Consider the following 18,802-nt stretch of genomic DNA (forward strand, 5'->3'; position numbering starts at 1 on the left):
GTTTAGCGATCTCTATTGAGATATTCTGCTCAAATAATTGTGTAATATAGTCTTTCAAGTGGTCGTGTGCACTATTTCCTGTGACTAAATCTGCAAGAAAACCTTGAGAGGTGACGTTCTCTTGATTTGTTTCTAAATAATTCTGATGAAATGTAAAAATGACAATAATCGTGATTATATTTTTGAGAATAATAAATCATGATTAACCATTTATTTAACCTTTATCATTCAGCCCTATTTTGCATTTAGTTTTTATATTTCGTCATATTTAATTAACTTTTGTTGACCAGGATGGAAGAATATTTCATTATTTTTAAGGAATACATCACCTGTTGAATTTTTTTTAATCACAATTTTATTAAATTCCCCTTCCTGTCATTCCAATTCAGCTTCCTTTGGGATGTGAGCTGCATTGCAGTGCATTCACCTTTGAGAATGTGTGTGAGTGTGTTTGCAGCAAGCTAATTACGTCATTCTTGTCCGCCACAAATAACAGCCTCGGCTGGTGCACGTGTGCAGCTGGAGCTCAGCTAGGAAGGACCGGCAGCACACTGTGTGTGTTTGTCGAGCTGTGAGCGTGCCAAGCAGCCCAGGGCCGCCATCACATGATCGCATGTTTTATGAATGCGCAAGTCAATGGTGCTAAGTTCTACGCTCTGAAAAATAAATTAACGAAAGTAAAGACAAGTGTTTTACTGGAAGGTCACGCATATGCAAAAGATCGCTTCGTCCATCTAAAGGCCATCATGGTGATGTTCTCTTGCAGATTTAATTTTCAAATACTCCATCGACAAAGGAACTTAATTTCATGCCTCATTAGGTTTATTTGTAATGAAAAGGAAAGGGAAAGTACTGATGATAACTGGGACGGGAACCTCAGGTGCCCTTAGAAGTGATATCTCCGAGTCCCCTTTATTTCTGTGTAGAGACTGACCAGCAGAGAAACACACCTTTCTGTATGACAGACCAGCGGAGGAACCTCTCCTGTTCTGAGCTTCCTCTTATTATAAAGTACAGTATGTGGCAAATTCCATGGATACGACCCTAAGAAGTTGAAGTAAATAATTTTATTTTCAGTAAATGATATAGAAAGTGAAAGAACTTCCTTAACCTTCAGCAAAAGGGTGATTGATAGCTTCAGGGGCAAACTAAACTAATTATTAAATTATATAATTAAATAAAGTTTGACATTTTTGTGACCTTTATGATAAAATAGTATTGTAAAACCATGATTTATATGATGTTGTTGTCTTTATTAGATAATAATCAATTCGAAATAATAAACTATTTTAATTATTAATACAATGTTATATTTTAAAAAATATGAAAAAAATGAAAAAAAAAAAATTAGAATTGTTTAATACATTCAAAAACGGTTAGTCCTCCTAGGTAGGACAGACCAAATCACCAATTTTGTGGGGATTTAATGTTTAAAACAACTTAATGTTTATGTTCTGTTAAATAATAGTGTAACACTACATAAACACTTTGCACTTCATATACTCTAGGATTTGTGCAATACATGCTTTTAATAAAAGTAAGTGTACCATATACATAAAAAGTGCCATTTCAGATCAGAATGAAGTAGCAAGTGCCGATTGTCTATAAAGCTACTTAATTGTCAATAGCCTTCCTTTTCATTATACAGTGATCTATCCATTTGATTATCATCTGTTATACATGACTGTCAGAATGATTCTGTCTGTCTGTTTGGACCCATCATCATCAATGGTTGATCTACTGCTGTCAGTCTACTGCTGGTTGTTGAGTGGATCAGGGGGGCTCTGGGAGAAATCTAGTGCTGGACAGGACAACATCATCAGTCCTGATCAATATCCCAGACATCTCTTGGACAGATCGAGTAGGGATAGGGGTGCTTTGAGTTACAGTGGAAGAAATTATTTGTGAGAATGGCGTCTTGTGGTTTTCAGAAGCAAGGATGCATGTTTGCATATTTATTTCGGAGATATTTAAAAATAAATGCTCCTCAACAGGGGGTAGTTTTAGAGAAGTAAGTGCAATTTGGAATTCAAAATAAGGGAAGTTTGAAACACCATGCATCTGATTTCAGTAGGCTAAATGTTTCAGTAGACTAAAAGAGGATTTTAAAGACACCAGCTTTTTGAAATCTTTTTTATTATTATTTTAATTGTAATAGTAATGCACATTTTATAGTATTTTTTTTAATCAAATAAAGGAAGCCTGCATTTCAACATATGTATATATATATGTATATAATATCAATCTCACATTCATGAATTGTAGTATAATAACTGCTCTAGTAAGTTTCAGTTAATGGCCTATTGTGTTACTGTTCACAACCTGAAGGGAACTTAAGAATTGTTCTGAATTTGTTCTGAATTTGTGTTCAGCACACCGCTTAGTAAGAGTTCAGATAGGGGTTGATTGATGAACGGCTGTATGAAGAAGTATCAAATAGGTGGGTTCTGATTTGTGTTTTACTGTGACCTTTTTTCATGTACAACTTTCTTATCAGCAGAAATAAAGATACGAGGAACAAAACAGTGTGATTCATTTGTTTGCGTAAGTGTAGTATTCCTGCGAGTCCTCTTTGGTTTACTTAGAAGCACTATTGTGGTGCTCTCAAATGAAGGTTAATGAATGTACATTTCTATTGCATCGCACATCTTTGTGTTTTTACACAGGGCTTTTACAGAAAATCTGAAAATCTGTCACAATGAACTGTAGGTCTAACCCAGGTCAAATGAAGTGTGTAACGTCAGCCGGCTTGAAAATATAGAGCAGATATTATGCTCTACTGCATGTATCCTGTATATATCAGCTGGCATCGACACATCAATATTAATCATTTCGTTAATCGCCTGCTGTTGTATTTAAGGGCCGCTGAATTTGTTATTCATGGGGCTGTGGCCCAGTATCCAGTGTTTCCTGTGAGGCCGTTAACTGAGAGTGTGGTGAAGGTGAATCAGGCAGGATGAGTGAGTTGAGGAGTGCCGTGAGGCCACTGGAACGTGCCTGGATGTTACCACAGGCTGAATGTCATTTTCTAAATCACTCATGTGTGCACACTCACACTTACACACACTGTCTTTCCTGCTCTCTCTCTCTCTCACTCTCTGCGCTCTTGCTGTGTTTCCCTCACACAACCATTTCTCTTAATCAGAACAGGGAATAGACATTGTTTCGGAGAAATCCACGATTGAGTGTGATGAAAAAAAAATTAATTACTTCAAAAGAGAAAAAAGCTGACTTGAATTTTGAGCTTCAGTTGTGCTTCAGTTATTCTGTATGGCATGATTAGTTTGTCTGTTTACAGTTTTTGCAAGGCGGCACAGTTTTTTTTTTGTTTTATATTACTGATAAATCTTTGTGTCAGTGAGTCATTTTCTCTGATAATATTTCAACAATCATGTCATTTTGGTCATCAGCTGTTTAGAATCAAAATCACTCTTTTGATCTAATTGGTCAAATGGGTTTGCAAAGAGATCTGCAATTGTTTATGATTCAGTTTGATTCATTTGGACAGTTCATTCACTCACTGAATTGTTTCTAGCAGTTTCTCACACCATAATAATAGGGGTGGGCGATATAGACGGTTTCATCGGGCGAATGCGCCTGGCCTGAAGTTAACTTCCGGTCTGTGTTTGTTTATCGTCTGGCTAGTGGCGCCGACTACAAACGCAGTTAAAGTTATAGTGATGAGTAATGAAGTTGGGCTGTGGGATGTGTTTCCCATATATTTATTTATTTGTGGTGACCCGCCACGGTATCCAAACGGACCGATTTTCCAAAAGGCTTCGTTGAATAAACATGAGCATGTACTGCTCATTTGAAAGTCAAAATGAGGTGTGGGTGTTTTTATATGACGGTATTTCTGAAGGAAGACTGTCATTTTCATTTCACAGTTGCCAAAGACTATAGAAATACAAAGTCCTTGAAAGGGACTTTGTAAATGCCTGATAAAGCTGCGTTTGCTTTGTGTACAGCCGTTACCGGGAAAACCTCTATTTCTCCCGCCTTAAAGCACCTTCTGCTGGCAGAGAATGAATTTTCATTTTCACAGTAAGTCCGTCTGATTTACACAGTAAACATATTTTACTTGTTATCAAAAATAACTCTACTCTAGAGGGACTTAGCTGTTGTTATTGATTCTCTGTAGAAATCTACCGGAAGTTAAGTTAGGGCCACAAAAGCGTACATGCGCAGTAATGTTTGTTTAGGTTGCCGTTGAAACCGTCTATACTGGTAAAAATTTGAGCAGTAGAGATTTTGGACTATCATCTTGATCATGGTTACATGCTTATGTGATGTTGCTGTCCTACGTGGTCATGAAACCTTATTGTTTGCATGTGTTTTTCAGCTTTGCGGTTTAAAAACAAGTGATTTTAAGCCGTTGAAACACAATCAGTAGTGAAGGAGAACTTATTTCGCTAGGCCTATGTGCACACTATAAGAGAGGTCAGTTATTTGTGCCACTTTTATTGGACCGTGAACAATTAAATGCACACACTTGTATGTGTCAAAATGCCCATCCTTGCAAGTATCCTCATAAAAAATAGTAATTTAGGTCTTAAGTGAAAGCAAACATCTGAGAAGGAAAACGTGTGTAACAGGATCTTGGATCCAGGCAGCTCTTAAAGTGAGAGCAGTCTAATATTCATGCTGTCTGTCATTCATGTTAATCAAACAACAAAAGAGAAAATCTCACTGCTCTAGACCAAGTCACTTTTTTAACTTTAATGTGAATGAATAGATATTTCATTACACAGTGAAGAATATGCACGGGTTTTATACGTTTGATTACTTTATAAAATGTATGTAGCATTTCTTATTTATTTGTTCTACTGTAGTTTTTTTTTTTTTTTTTGTCCTATTGCTGGCAATTAGTTTCTTATTCTTGAGTTTTTGTTGTTGTTGTTTTTTAATTTAGGCTAGAATTTTGTGATGTTGACATTGGTGACATGAATTATGAAATTTCTATGATTTCAAAAATGTTGTTATCATAAAGTCCTTATTGTTACGGTGAAATAAATTACTCACGTGCAGCTTGTAAACATTATTCTTTTTCTTGCAAGCACTGGTATTTCCTTTAGGAAAGTAGTTTTCTTGTTTATGGGACTTATGGGACAACATTTGAGTGCATCTGTGAGTGAGTTTTATGTACAATCAGAGAGGGAGACAATGTCCTTTTGAGATTTTGCCATAAACAGGACTGGTCCCTCACCAGTTTCTGAGTGTGGTTTAGCCTGAAGGCACTGGCTCTCCATGCATCTAATGAAGGCTACATTTGCCAGGGAGAAAACCTACCCAGCAGCCCCTGCACTAGGTTGTTTTTGGTCAATGTGTGCGTGGGGCAAAACTCACCTGTTATCTTTCTCTCCATTGTTCTTGTTCTTTCGTTTGTGAACCGTTGTAACAATGCTCTGTCATGGTGTCAAATCTCTTCTAATGACACAGCTGAATCTTCCCCCTGGCATTAGCGAATGACATGGTTCTCCATGACTTACTGACTGATCTATTTTAAACCAACTGCATATCAGACAACCAAAAACTCATGCTCCCACCCTCCCAATTAGCTTTTTTTGTGAGATTTAAGATTCCATTACGCAGCTTGACTAACTGCTATCATTATTAATCTCATAATTAAAGGATATTATACAGTCATTTTTAAATGTGAGCTCTTGAAAACCAAATCGCATTTCATTGAATTATGTCTGGGGTGTGGGTGTGTGAATAAATTCAAAGGAACTGAATGTTTATTATGAATCTATTATGAGTTTAATAATTATATTACCAAATTATCACATTGGACCTGTTGTGAATTCAACCATACAACTGTTGCTGATATTTTTATTTATTTATTTTTTTGGCAGGCAATTTTGCTGTCAGTCATGGAAATTTTTCCACCGTAAAATTTTTTAAAAACACCGTAAAAACTTCTCACAAGCTTCTAACTTATGTTTCTGCAGTGACTGGTAAATGCTTGAAAGATGGACCGTGTCAAGAATTTAGTGCACAGCAATATTCAGCGCCAGTTAGTATTTGCGTTAGCATGTGGAGCATGTGTTTTGGATTCTGGTCTTCAGGTGATTGTGTTCAAGCTTTGTTACTAGTCCACCAGGATGCTGCTCATAATCGGCCAAACAATTGATGTCATACAACAAACGGGGTGCGCAGCACCACCACAAGTCGAACACACCTAATATATATGCATATTTGCATCGCTTTGACTGTTCTCTTTAGATCCTACACTCTCACACACCACGATTGATCGATTAGGCCTCAGGAAAACCTGCATGTTATTGGTCAAACTACTTTTAAGTCATTACCTTCAGCAAGTATGAAAACAGGAAAACAAAACCTGGATATTTTAGGCAATATAGAAATTCTGGCCAGGAAGTGTCTTGGAAAAAGAGGACATATGGTCACCTATATGTAATATATATGTAATATATTTTATTTGACCATATTCAAGTGATCAAAAATGAATGATAGTAGTTGTAAGATTTCTGTAAAGTAAATACTGTTCATTTGAAATGTCCATTTATCAAAGAAATCACCCTTTCCACAAAAATATTAAGCAGCACAAATGGTTTCAACATTTTTAATAAATAAGAAATGTTTTGTGAGCAACAAATCAGCATATTATAAGAAAGACTAGAGGTATGGCTGATGTAAATTCAGCTTTGCCATTACGGGAAAAAAATATATTAAACAATTATTTTAAATTGTAATAATATTTCCCACTATTACTGTTTAAATTAGGGCTGCCCCCTAATAGTCAACTAACTGTTAGTTGATGAGAAGAGGCTTAGTCTATAAAAATTGTATTAGTCGCTTAGTCGCAGCAAAAAAAATCCACAGAAAGTGGCTTAGTTATGAAGTCTGTGACAGACAGATCATTAACAGCTGGTCTGTGTGGTAATTACAGTGTATCGGTCAGGACATGCAAATGTTTGTTTCGTTCATCAACCTCAAATGTGGCTTATCATCTGAAATGTAAGTAGTAGTATCATTACATGGCCGCCCGCTTTAATGTTAACGTAGAAAAATGTGCGCTATTCAAGAGTTTGTGCGGAGTGTGGAAGCTGAACTGTAGCACGCTCACTCACAGCATGCCAGTTAACTTGTAGGTGCCGGTGCGATCATCTGAGTTTTGTTTTGTTTTCCAACACGAGCTGTATGCGGTAGAACAATCACAAAGGACTGCTCCATCTGACCAATCACAGCAGCGAGGGCTCATGGAAAGGAGGGGTTTAGAGAGACTGATTCTTCGAACTGCTTCGCACAAGTCGTTTACGAATCATTTAGAAATGGTCAAATTAAATCTATTTTTTGAGAAAACTAAAATGTTTTTTGACCTTGCATGCATGTAAACCTGTTTTAGGAGACTCATTAAACAATATTCGCAACCTTAAAAAATGGCATAATAGGGGCACTTTAAATACTTTTGAATGGCTTTGCTTCGTAGCATGGATAAGATTTGCTTGTATTTTCCACAGGAAAGGCCAGTGTTGAATGCTGGGATTACTCATCTTGCATTACACAGACAGAAAAGCAGCAAGGTCAAGAGGCTTTATGCTCCAAATGGAAAGATACAACCTTGTTGCCTGTTTGTATCGTAGTCCAAGACCATGGAAGGTCAAAGTTGCATTGACTCATGTGACTGTTGAATGAAGCCACACTACTGTTGACTGTTGAATGAAGCATTCTACTGATATGCGGCCGTCTCTTACATGCCATCAGAGCGTGGCATCAGTCCATTCACCATTGTGTGACAGCACGCTGCCTACACATTGATACTGATATTAATTTACTGCGAGTCGGAGTCGAGCAGGCATCATTCCATGCATCGCCAGCATATTGCTGTGAGTTGTAATCTTTCACTTGTATGAGTGATGATGGCTGTTATATCATCGTCACAGCCGTTACTTGCCGACATTTTGTTTTTTTTAGCGTTCTAGCAGATTGCTTTAAAACAGTATATAGTATTGTCTGGCAATAAATTAATCATCAAGGTGCTTTTTCAAAAAGCTGCACTTTCTTTCCAGAGTTTTAGTGTGCTTAAGTTTGTGTGTTGAGACCAGCACTGCATAATCCTTCCTCTGGAGGCGTGTGGACTCCTGGTGCCCAGAAACCAGATGAAGAGCAGGCACGCTCCCTCGTGTGCCCTGTAGACTGTCTGCGGCTGTCACTCATGCCATCCCGCTCGCCTTCCACTGTAAAAGCAAAGTCCTGTTCCTCACTGACTGCTCCTCCTGTTGCCATTAACAGGTCAAGTTCTTTCAGGCGTGAAAAGTTTGCCTGGAAATGCATGTCACTCAATAACCTCAGCATATAAACCCAAATCGGCTGAAGTTATGGTACGTATAACTTCAGTGGATAGAAGAGCATATGATTTCTTACCATGACGCCCCAGTGCAGCTTTATTGATTGAATTTCTCTCCTCTGAATCTCAATGAGTGACCACCTGTGAGTGAGGTATATAGGGACATGAGAGCTACATTTGAAGAGGAAGAATGATTTGACCGTAACAGATACACTGCAAACTTGACGTACAGGCGTTTATAAAACTCCACCGACGCTTCAGCTGAATTGTCATGAAGGAGCATGAGCAGTATTTCTGGCTAAAACATGAATAAAACACCTTTTAACAACTCTTAGAAGTTTATCCTGACCAATTTTTAGTGGTTAATAAGTAAAACTTGTCAAAAACAAAATAGCCTAGAAATGACCTGTCTGTGGATAAACTTGTTTGGTGCGCTGGAAGAGAGAGAGACTTTGGAACCTCAATCGAACCATTATGAATAAACAATGACCCGATCCCCATTCATAATGTAAGTGTACTATGGAGGGTTCATTCACTGGTCATGAGGATGTGCATTCAGCCTGAAATAACCATCTACTGCCCACAGATCTTGCCATTGCTTTTTTATGCTTGTCTATTCTCTTCATTATTAGTGTTTTTATTACCTTAATTATATGCTGTCTGCACTATGTTTGTACTTCTGTACTGGAAGCTCCTAACACCAAGACAAATTCCTTGTGTGTGTAAAGACACTTGGCAATAAAGCTCTTTCTGATTCTGAATGAAGTGGCAGTCCAAAGATTCAGGATCCTCAGATGTACTGATAAAAAAAAACTGAAGTGCTGGCACTATATATGGGGTAATACAGTGGTTCTCAAACCTGTCCTGGAGTATCCCCAGCCCTGCACATTTTGTATGTCTCCCTCATCTATCACACCTGATTCAACTTATCAGCCAATTAGTGGAGACTGCAAGACCTGAAGTGGGTGTGTCAGATAGGGAGACATACAATACGTGCAGTGCTGGGGGTACTTCATGGAGAGGTTTGAGAACCACTGGGCCAATTTAAACTACCATTCAATTTTTTTAAATGTCTTTCTTTAATAATTTTGAAATTTATTTAATCAAGTAAAATGTTACTGTGAAACAATAATATTTTGAAACATTATTACAATTTAAATAACTGTTTTATACATACATAAATACATATATATATAGAGAGAGAGAGAGAGAGAGATGGTATTGAGATGACTGGGGAAAAAAATTACCTAATTAAGCTGAATTCACCCTAAGACTCACCAAACCAAAAGCTTTAATGTACGGTCCTTATAGGACTAATGGTGCGTTTCCACTACAGCGTCAAATCTGCGCTCAGAGCAGCTGGCAACGCTACAAAGCCACTGATTTCAGGCGTGTCTAATTTAGGGCAGAGCACGCCTCTTAAAACAATGTTTACACCCAGTTTGTGTTTCATCTTACTCTTTTAACAGCAATTGGTTGTCGCCCAGTGTTTTTCGCTCGATATTTGCATAAAGTCGAGGAATGCCCAAACTTTTTAATGCTCTTGGCCGCTTTCAACGCTTTCTCTGCGCACCTTTCAATCCCATAATGCACCGCACAAGCTCAACTTCCATAGGAATTAATTGAAAACGCTCGGCCCGCTGCGCTCGCTACGTACCAGTGGAAATGCACCGTAACACAAAATTTATATATATATATATATATATATATATATATAAATTTAAAATGTATTTAAACGAATATTCCTTTTAAAATATTGAACGGGTAGTCTCCCATAAAGTTGTTTATAACCCATAATGTTAAATTGTCAATGGTTAAATATTAAAGGTGAAGATCAGGGCTGGATCAAAGGTTGTTGTTTTTTAGGTTGATATGTGATTGATGCAGTTTAAAAAAGCTTTAAAAAATATGATGCAACTTGTGACAACAAAAGTACAAACAAAACTAAGCGCTCTCACAGGGCTGTTTTCCACTACTTGATTGGCAGGTTAGGGAAGCACTGAGCTCTACGCTGTGCCTAGGGATGATGCACTTGTGAGTGTGTGTGTATGTGATGGCCAGTAGGGACGATGGTTGGGGAGTTTAAATGAGACAGTGATGAAAAGGAGGCCCCTAGCCTGAAGAGAAGGAGAAAAATGTCAGCAGGAAGAAGAAGTGTCTTTTCTTGAGATAGGAATTGCACAGCTACAGGCCTCAGATCAGCGTGACCAAACCAACAGCTTTAATGCATAGGACTATCATGTTGGCATATGGTTTGTATTTTGTCATTGTCACTGGATTGCTCTTGGCAGGTGTGTACGTTGTGTGTTAGCATGTGTTTTTTAGCTTTCCAATTATATCTGAGGTCTTCATTCCTCCTTTTATGTCTTGCAATTTCTTATGGACTTTTTTAAATACGTGTTAAGTACATGTTTAGTAGATTAGGTCACAAAAGAGTTGAAAAATGAATTGTAATCCAAGTCTTGTGAAGAGATATGATCACTTTATATAATGAACAGATTTATTTTAGGCTGCCTTTATGACCTTTTGGATCCTCTTTTGGTTACCTGGACTTTCAAAGGGGGAACAGAAACATCTTAAGGCCAAAACACTGCACGATTTTAGCAATCTTATAAGATCACTGCATGTCACATTGTGCGACATGGATGTAGTAAACTTGGTCACGATGTGTGTGTAGACTGTACGATGAGGACACATGTCACTCGTACGCTATGACACACGTTGCTATAGTAGAATAAAACGTCATCAGCATGCGCTAGTGGTAAACAAAAAGAGCATGATAAATCAAACATTCGCAGATGTATTCTCATGTGTGCTGAAAAAAGTGGAAGCGGCGAAAGAGGAAGGGATAAGAGCTTGAGGTATGCAGTTTTATGTTTTAACGCCATGTCGCATTACATTTACATTTATTCATTTAGCTGACACTTTTATCCAAAGCGACTTACAATTGCTATATATGTCAGAGGTCGCACGCCTCTGGAGCAACTAGGGGTTAAGTGTCTTACTCAGGGACACATTGGTGTCTCACAGTGGATTCGAACCCGGGTCTCTCACACCAAAGGCATGTGTCTTATCCACTGCGCCATCACCACCCCCGCATTGATTTCATGTTGCATTTTTATGATCAGTAAACGTGGATCGTACCAGCAAACACACTGTGCAATGATCACGCTGTATCGTAGGCTATCTTTGGTCGCAAGACCATGAAAATGTCCGTCTTTGAACCTCTCTCACTGTACGACACAGGACCACCGATTAGAAGTCACAATCACAGAAATTGCCACGATTGTTTCACGATGCCAATCTTTTGTCTGGCACTGCCGAAAATCATGCAGTGTGTTTAGGGCTTAAGGTTTCATTAAAATATCTTAACTTGCGTTTAGAAGATTAACCAATGTATAATTGGTTACAATTATAACATTTTCATTAAATTAAATTAAATTAGGCTCAATTAAATTACATTATTTTTATTTATTTTGTATTAAATTTTTTATTAGTTTTTTTGTTCAATAGTTGTATTTATTTTTGTGATATTGTTAAAAAGTTTAATTATTATAAAACTATTATTGAGTTAAACCAATCAGTTTAGTAAAAAGAATAAAAAAGGTGAAAATATGGGAATATTTTTTTACACCTCTGCACATGGAGGTCTTTGACTGATGTGTGATCTGAATGTATGCTTGAATCATTATGATTTCCTCAAGCAATTTATCTTTTTTTATGTTACCTCCCACCCTTCTGATTGGTGTAGTGCTGAGATGCAGGAATAATCCAATCAAGGCAAGAGGATGCACATCAACATCTGTCTAATCCTGTTCTGAATGGGGATTTGGTAGATAGCATGCTTTAAGCAGCATGCAGTAATATGATGCAGTAGCAGGCCAGACCTCTTGGACTCATGGTTTCAGATGGACCGGATAAGAAGGGGATACATATTGCCGGAAACATAGACGACCCGTGGCTTATCTGAAATCCAAACAAAGGCCATATGAGAGGCCTTTCTTAGTTTGGCCTTTAGGGTGAGCGGTGGAAATGCCAGGAGACTACGAGTTTTCAAGCGCAGGCCTCTTCTGAAGCTCACTTATCTGATAAAGAAGCTGGACAGACGCCCACTCTTAAGGTCAGACGGAAGATCATACCGCGACCCTGCTGCTCTGCACCAGGCGACTGCGGTACTTTTGTCATGGTTTTCTTTTGAATCAGTCACTACTGATACTATAGCACAGCCAGAGAACACCATCTAAAGACTTAATCTGCCATTATTGCTTCATTTATTTTTGAATAGTGTCTTTACTTGCGCCTTTGGGTGAATTTGTGTTTTATTTAAGAGTATCATCAGCCCTTCATGTTTTTAGCTCTGCTATCTGTTGAGGATCTGCATGAATTGTATTCTAGGCCTACACATTTCAAAGGCAAGACAGTATCAAAAAATAGGCCATGGTTTGATACCGTGAATATCCAACCTGACACATCTAGAACAGTGTTTCCTAACCGTTTTATCTTACATAGCCACACAGCACCATCACAGCTTCATTGACACCAAACCAGAAATGTGCATCTGTTAACTCGTACTTCATATCATCCTGAATAATTATTAATGTTATTAAAATGACCATAATTACAATGATTCACTAAAAAAATCAATACTATGGATGAGTAATAGACTTGAGCTTCCTATGAAGCACCTGGGAAATATACTGTAGTATCCATTATTCATTCAATCATTCAAATGATATTTATTTTTACAAATTACGTTTATACAGTTATCATTATAAATTATTTTGACTGTATTTTCTATTCTTTTAACCCTAATATTTTTTTTTTAATAATTACTTCTGGTTTATGTATGTACAGTATGTGTGTATTTATTTATTTTACAGTTATGAATTATTATAAATTCTTAAAAGATTTATTATAAATTATCTTGACAGCCCTAAGATTTTTGAAGTCATTACTTCTGGTTTATATATTTAATATTTATTTTAAAAAATAATTGTATTTTAAAAACATCTACAAATTATTATTATTTTAATTATTATTCATTATTACAAATTCTTGTCTTCTGAGCTCTAATATCTTCAGTCATAAATTCAGTTTTATATAGTTATTTACACAAATTCATTTTTTATATTTTTATGCCTACAAATTAATTGTATTTTGTATTATTCATTATTATAAATTCTTGTGATCTTTTGACAGCTCTAATACTAATATAAGTCATAAATTCTGTTTATATATGAGAAACACTAATCTAGAGCAAGCATGAAGGAATAACAGGTGGGCAAGATGTTGATACAGTGTCTTCTATGCATTTATATTCAAGCATTTATATTCAGAAAAACAAACACAATACCTCAAGGCATGCGGTTTCATTCTGATATGAGTGTAGTGCTCCACATTTACCTTAGTGAACAATTATTTTCTGTCCATAAGTAAACGTATCCTTTATCTTTTATTTGTAAACTCATTGCCTCTGAACTGATTGAAGTCGGCAAGTAATGTACTATAAAATCATGCTTTGCATACAAATGATCAAAGTCCAAACTGTAGCAGAAAGAATCAGGCAGACAGAGTGGGCGGCAGCCACTCTCAAAGAAATCAATGACAAAACATTGTGCAAACAAGACTATATCCCCCATAAGCATTTGTACACACTGTGTTTTTGTTTTTTTCCGTCATATTCAATAAAAATACCATTGATTGCCAGTGGATTTGGGGAAACCCTCTTGTTAAAGTAACAGCCAAACACATGAGTAATGTAATATTAGCACTCTAGTAACTATTAGTAACTAACAAGAAACTCTGATTAATGAATTAGTAAGTAATGGCGCTTAGTTGAATGTGGTAGTTCACTATTAGCTAATCAGTAACTATTATTTTTTCATACCTCCCTAAGAACTACTAAGAACTACTGTATACAGGTTCATAATTAATATGAATAATACATAATGTATAATTAATTCTAAAGTAAAGGTCATGGTAACCCACTTGTAATGACTCAAGTATTACTAAATTCTTCAGAAGGAATGACTAATTATTTGGATCAGTATTCTAAAGTGAAGATCATGATAACTCCCTAGTAACGACTGAAATCATTGTAAGCTTTTGAGAGTTTTGTGAAGCATTGGATAGTAATTATTCAGGAGTTACTACATCCTTCTAAAGGAATTACTCATTTTTTGGATCAGTAGTCTAAAGTGAAGATCGTGATAACTCCTTAGTAATTACTGACATCATTGTAAACTTTTAAGGTTTTTGTAAGGTTTTGGTTAGTAATTCATTTTGCTAGATTTGGTAACACTTAAATCATTACTAGTGGGTTACCGTGATCTTCACTTTAGAACACTGATCCAAATAATTAGTAGTTTCTTCAGAAGGATGTAGTAACTGAATCATTACTATCCAAAACCTTACATATATCTCAAAAGCTTAAAATGACATCAGTCAATATTAGGGAGTTATTGATTAGCTAATAGTGAACTACCAGTTTCAACTGAGCGCTATTACTTACTAAATCAATAATCATAGTTTCTTGTTAGGTAATAGTAGTTACTACAATGTTAATAGTGCATTAGTGACTTGTTCCTGTGTAGTTATTCATTAACAAAGGATCAGTATTCTAAAGTGTTACCGTGTGTGTAAGTGGAAGTGTGTGTCTGTTCTTGGCTGGATGCCTATTAGGGACACAGTGGGGATATCTGGGGAAAACGCAGGGACGGGTCACTTGGCAAAGACACGTCACTGCCTTTAGCATCACAATAACCCACGGGCCAAAGTAACACACCTCAGACTGAGACCTTAACACCATTCACCACCAATCCATTACTGTTAGCAGATGACACAGCGCTTTTTTAAAGATCTTTGTGTCGCAGTCGCTCATTGTGTGTTTGTCTACGACAGACTGTCACATTCAGCCTTTTCTTTTCCTGTGAAAGCAACGGGTTTGTTCAACTTTCTGTGTTTTGTTGCAAAGAGGCCAGTGTTGCCATAACAATTCCTACAGATTTCCCACCTTTTTGTGAGCAAGACTTTTTAAAAGTGTATTTGCTTGAGATTATTGCTGCAGCTTGTCCAGTTGGTAACTTAAAATATAGATTTGATTTCAAAATGACTAACTGGTGTTTGAAAGAAAGATTTTTAGTAAGTAGGCCTATGAGAAATTCTTCCAGTACAGCAAGTAAAATACATTTTTCCTAATACCTAAGTTATCACATGTAAATATAGTAATATCATTTTGCATATTATGTAATAGAATCGCTTTTGGTTTCTTTGTTAAATGTTAAATGTCAGTATATGCTGTTTGAGGGTATAAAGTAGAACAACTGTAAGCTCATCTGTATTCTTTACCTTACTGCAAAGGTGTATATTAAAAATGTAAATTTACATTTGAATCATAGGAGGAAGATTAGAAAGGTAAATATAGATGTGATAATTAGTTTAAAGGGGTCATCGGATGCAAAATTCACTTTTCAAGTTGTTTGAACATAAATGCGTGCTGGAAGTGTGTGTACATATCCATCCTATAATGATAAAAAGCCACCCAGTGGTTTTTTAAAAATCCCTATTTTAAAATCCCCTTTCTCAAATCAGGCTGTTTTGAGATTCCTGTTAGAATGACATAGTTCTGTACAGACCGCTCCCACGGTAGTTGATTGACACTAGCGTCTTACCTCAGACCCGCCCTGAGTGAGCTGAGGGGCTGGCCGCCATTGTGTCGACTCTGGTGCAGGGGAAGACAAGAATGTCTCCGATTGAGCGATTGAGGTGTTTAGTTGGATGTAATAATGAATATAGCAGTCGTCATTTACTCCTGACATCTGAGCCGCTGAAGATGCAGATGATTACGTTATTTTCGCTTTGAAGTGAATGCGCCGATCCCCAATCTACCTAAATACATCTATGTTCGCGCAAATCATTCGTGATCCAGCTTCATACAGAAGTTAGTATAACATTTTTTATGAATCTTTGCAAATCGCCTTTCCTAATAATGTGCTACTTAGCCAGTTTCGCGGCTGAAGTAAACAGTACTGCTCGTCACTCCACGGAAGAGAGGGGCGGGGTCAGCAGAGCTCATTAGCATTTAAAGCAACATGGACTAAAAACCGGCTTGATGAAAACATAGCTGATTTTGACAGGGTAAAGGTGTTTTTTACACTACCATTGAGAAATTTTAACCAAAGTATGTTATAGACTTTTCTTTAAGACCCTAAAGAATCATATCAACTTGTGGAAAATGGGCATCCGGTGATCCCTTTAAAATACCTCAGTTTTTGCATGGGAACTGTGTCCCTTTATTATAAGCAAATGAAGAGCTCTGTATGCCTAAAGGGACAGAAAAGCCCATGAAGAGGTGAGTTACTTCCAACTGCAGACGTCCTCACCAAGATTCACTCACAAAACCTTTAATAATTTAGTTTCTTTACTTTCTTTTAATGTAATAGTTACAGGCACTTTCCATTTATACAGAACACTTTGGTGTCCCATGACTTTTTTAAAAGCGTTGTAGACACACATCCCGTGTTTTTGTTGTGAGAACTATTAGATACAGTATGTTATCTGGCATAAAGGGTAGCTTGGTTTAAAGACGTCACATGTCTGTAGTCCCGTATTAAAATGGGAATATTGGCTTGTCCCACCTAAGAGATGTTAATCTTCTGAACTATATTTAACAATTAAACTATATTTTCATAATTTTCACAGCCTGTTGAAGTAATATTCTTTTAACTGTAGTAAAAACTATTTTTAATTTAATTTTTTAAGTTTCGTATTTTTGTGTCGTTCTGCATCATTTGGTCACGTAATTTACTATTTTATTTGTTTTTTAATTATAAAAATTGACTTTTTATTTTTGATGTTCATTTATGCTTATAGCTATAAAAACCTTTAAACTATTTGCAGATATTGCAAACCTCATATCAAAAGAAAATAAAACAAAACAAACATAACAACACATTAAAAAATATATAATTTAACTTCCTTTAGTGTTAACAATTAACAGTAAACACATTCTTTCACTGATCATTTGTTGAAGATGAAATAAAAAAGACAAAGATGCAATTTTGTGTCCTATTCGTGGAAAGTGTCTGCACACATTATAAAGGATTCAGTTTTTAACAATGACATGATGTTCCATTTTTGTTTGAATTATTTTGAGATGTGTTGAGTCATCGGCTTTGACATTAAATAATATAATTCATCAGCAGTTCAAAACAGTCCATCCACAGCAGATCTTGTTTACAAAACAGCACGGAGACCAACATAGCCTGGAACAGTCTGTCCGGTTGTAAGGTCACGTTGAGAAGAAAAGCAGACAAAACATTGAGATATTCTAGCCGTCTGTCTGTCGCAAAAGCTGATTCTGCCCTGTCATTGAGAGTTCAGAGAGAGAGGTTTTAAACAGGTTTTCTTTGTGTCTCGCACAGGTACTTCCACACCATCTATCTGGGCATCAGGAGCAGGCAGAGCGGAGAGAATGACCGCTGGAGGTTCTACTGGAGGATGGTGTACGAGTATGCTGACGTCAGCATGCTCCACCTACTGGCCACATTCCTGGAGAGTGCACCTCAGCTGGTGCTCCAGCTCTGTATCATTATACAGACTCACAAACTCCAGGCTGTGCAAGGTAACACAACACAAGCGCACTAGAACTTCTCATGGACTTCCATTGTTTTTAGATCACCTAAATGGGCGGTTACATTTACCATTGCTCCGTGATATCCAGTCATGTAAATAGGAATCTCCATGTTCAGGAGTTCCACAAAATGTTTATGTTTGGTCATGTGATTTCGCCGTGCTGACTGACAGAATGCTGCTTGGTTTGAAAGTGACTTCTGTGTGAGCTGTGCTTTGTATATCTATACACACTGCTGACCTTTTTGCCCACAAAATTTCACTGAATTATTGCTAATGTAACCACACATCAACTGAACCCCTACCCATAAACATAACCCTCAAAGAAACCCCTGTAAAACACTAGATTTCAATATAAGCATAACTTGACAGATTTATAAGCCCTTTTTAACTACTGAGTGCCAGCTGAATAGTTGATTCCAACCTGATCTCACGGCAGTTCGTACATATTTGACAAGGTGGCAAATTCGAATGACCTCAAAATCGTATGTATTTTATGAACTGGCAAATTCGTAGGAACTCGTACGAAGAACTACACCTTGAAGGGGTCATATGATGCGATTTCTTGTTTTCCTTTTCTTTAGTGTGTTATGTAGCTGTTTGTGCATGTATAAGATCTGAAGAGTTACAAAGCTCAAAGTCTCCCACAAAAGGATTTATTATATCTAAAAGAGAAGGCTGATCCAGACCGGGCTAAAACGCCTCATAAAAACACGCCCCCACAAGTCTACTTCACGATGTGAAAATATTTGCGTAATGCTGCCCAAATGTTCACGCAAAGAAAGAAGGCATGGTTTCAGTAACCGCAGTAGTGGTGATGCAGCCATGTCAAGGAGACGTTGTGTGTTTCTATGCGAAAGC

General features: G+C 37.0%; 1 protein-coding gene across 2 annotated transcripts in view; it reads left to right on the forward strand.

Annotated features, from left to right (window-relative positions):
* The window catches only part of xkr4 (XK related 4), a gene marked incomplete at both ends in the record, with an annotated part of 61,787 nt that overhangs the window by 22,898 nt on the left and 20,087 nt on the right, over positions 1-18,802 (forward strand). For both annotated transcript variants that reach the window (XM_079435563.1, XM_079435564.1), the window contains one exon: positions 17,734-17,933. In XM_079435563.1, coding sequence (XP_079291689.1) covers positions 17,734-17,933 — 200 coding nt within the window. The remainder of the gene's footprint in view (positions 1-17,733; positions 17,934-18,802) is intronic.

This window comes from Barbus barbus (genome assembly GCF_936440315.1).
Source record: "Barbus barbus genome assembly, chromosome: 15".
NCBI classification, from domain to species: domain Eukaryota; kingdom Metazoa; phylum Chordata; class Actinopteri; order Cypriniformes; family Cyprinidae; genus Barbus; species Barbus barbus.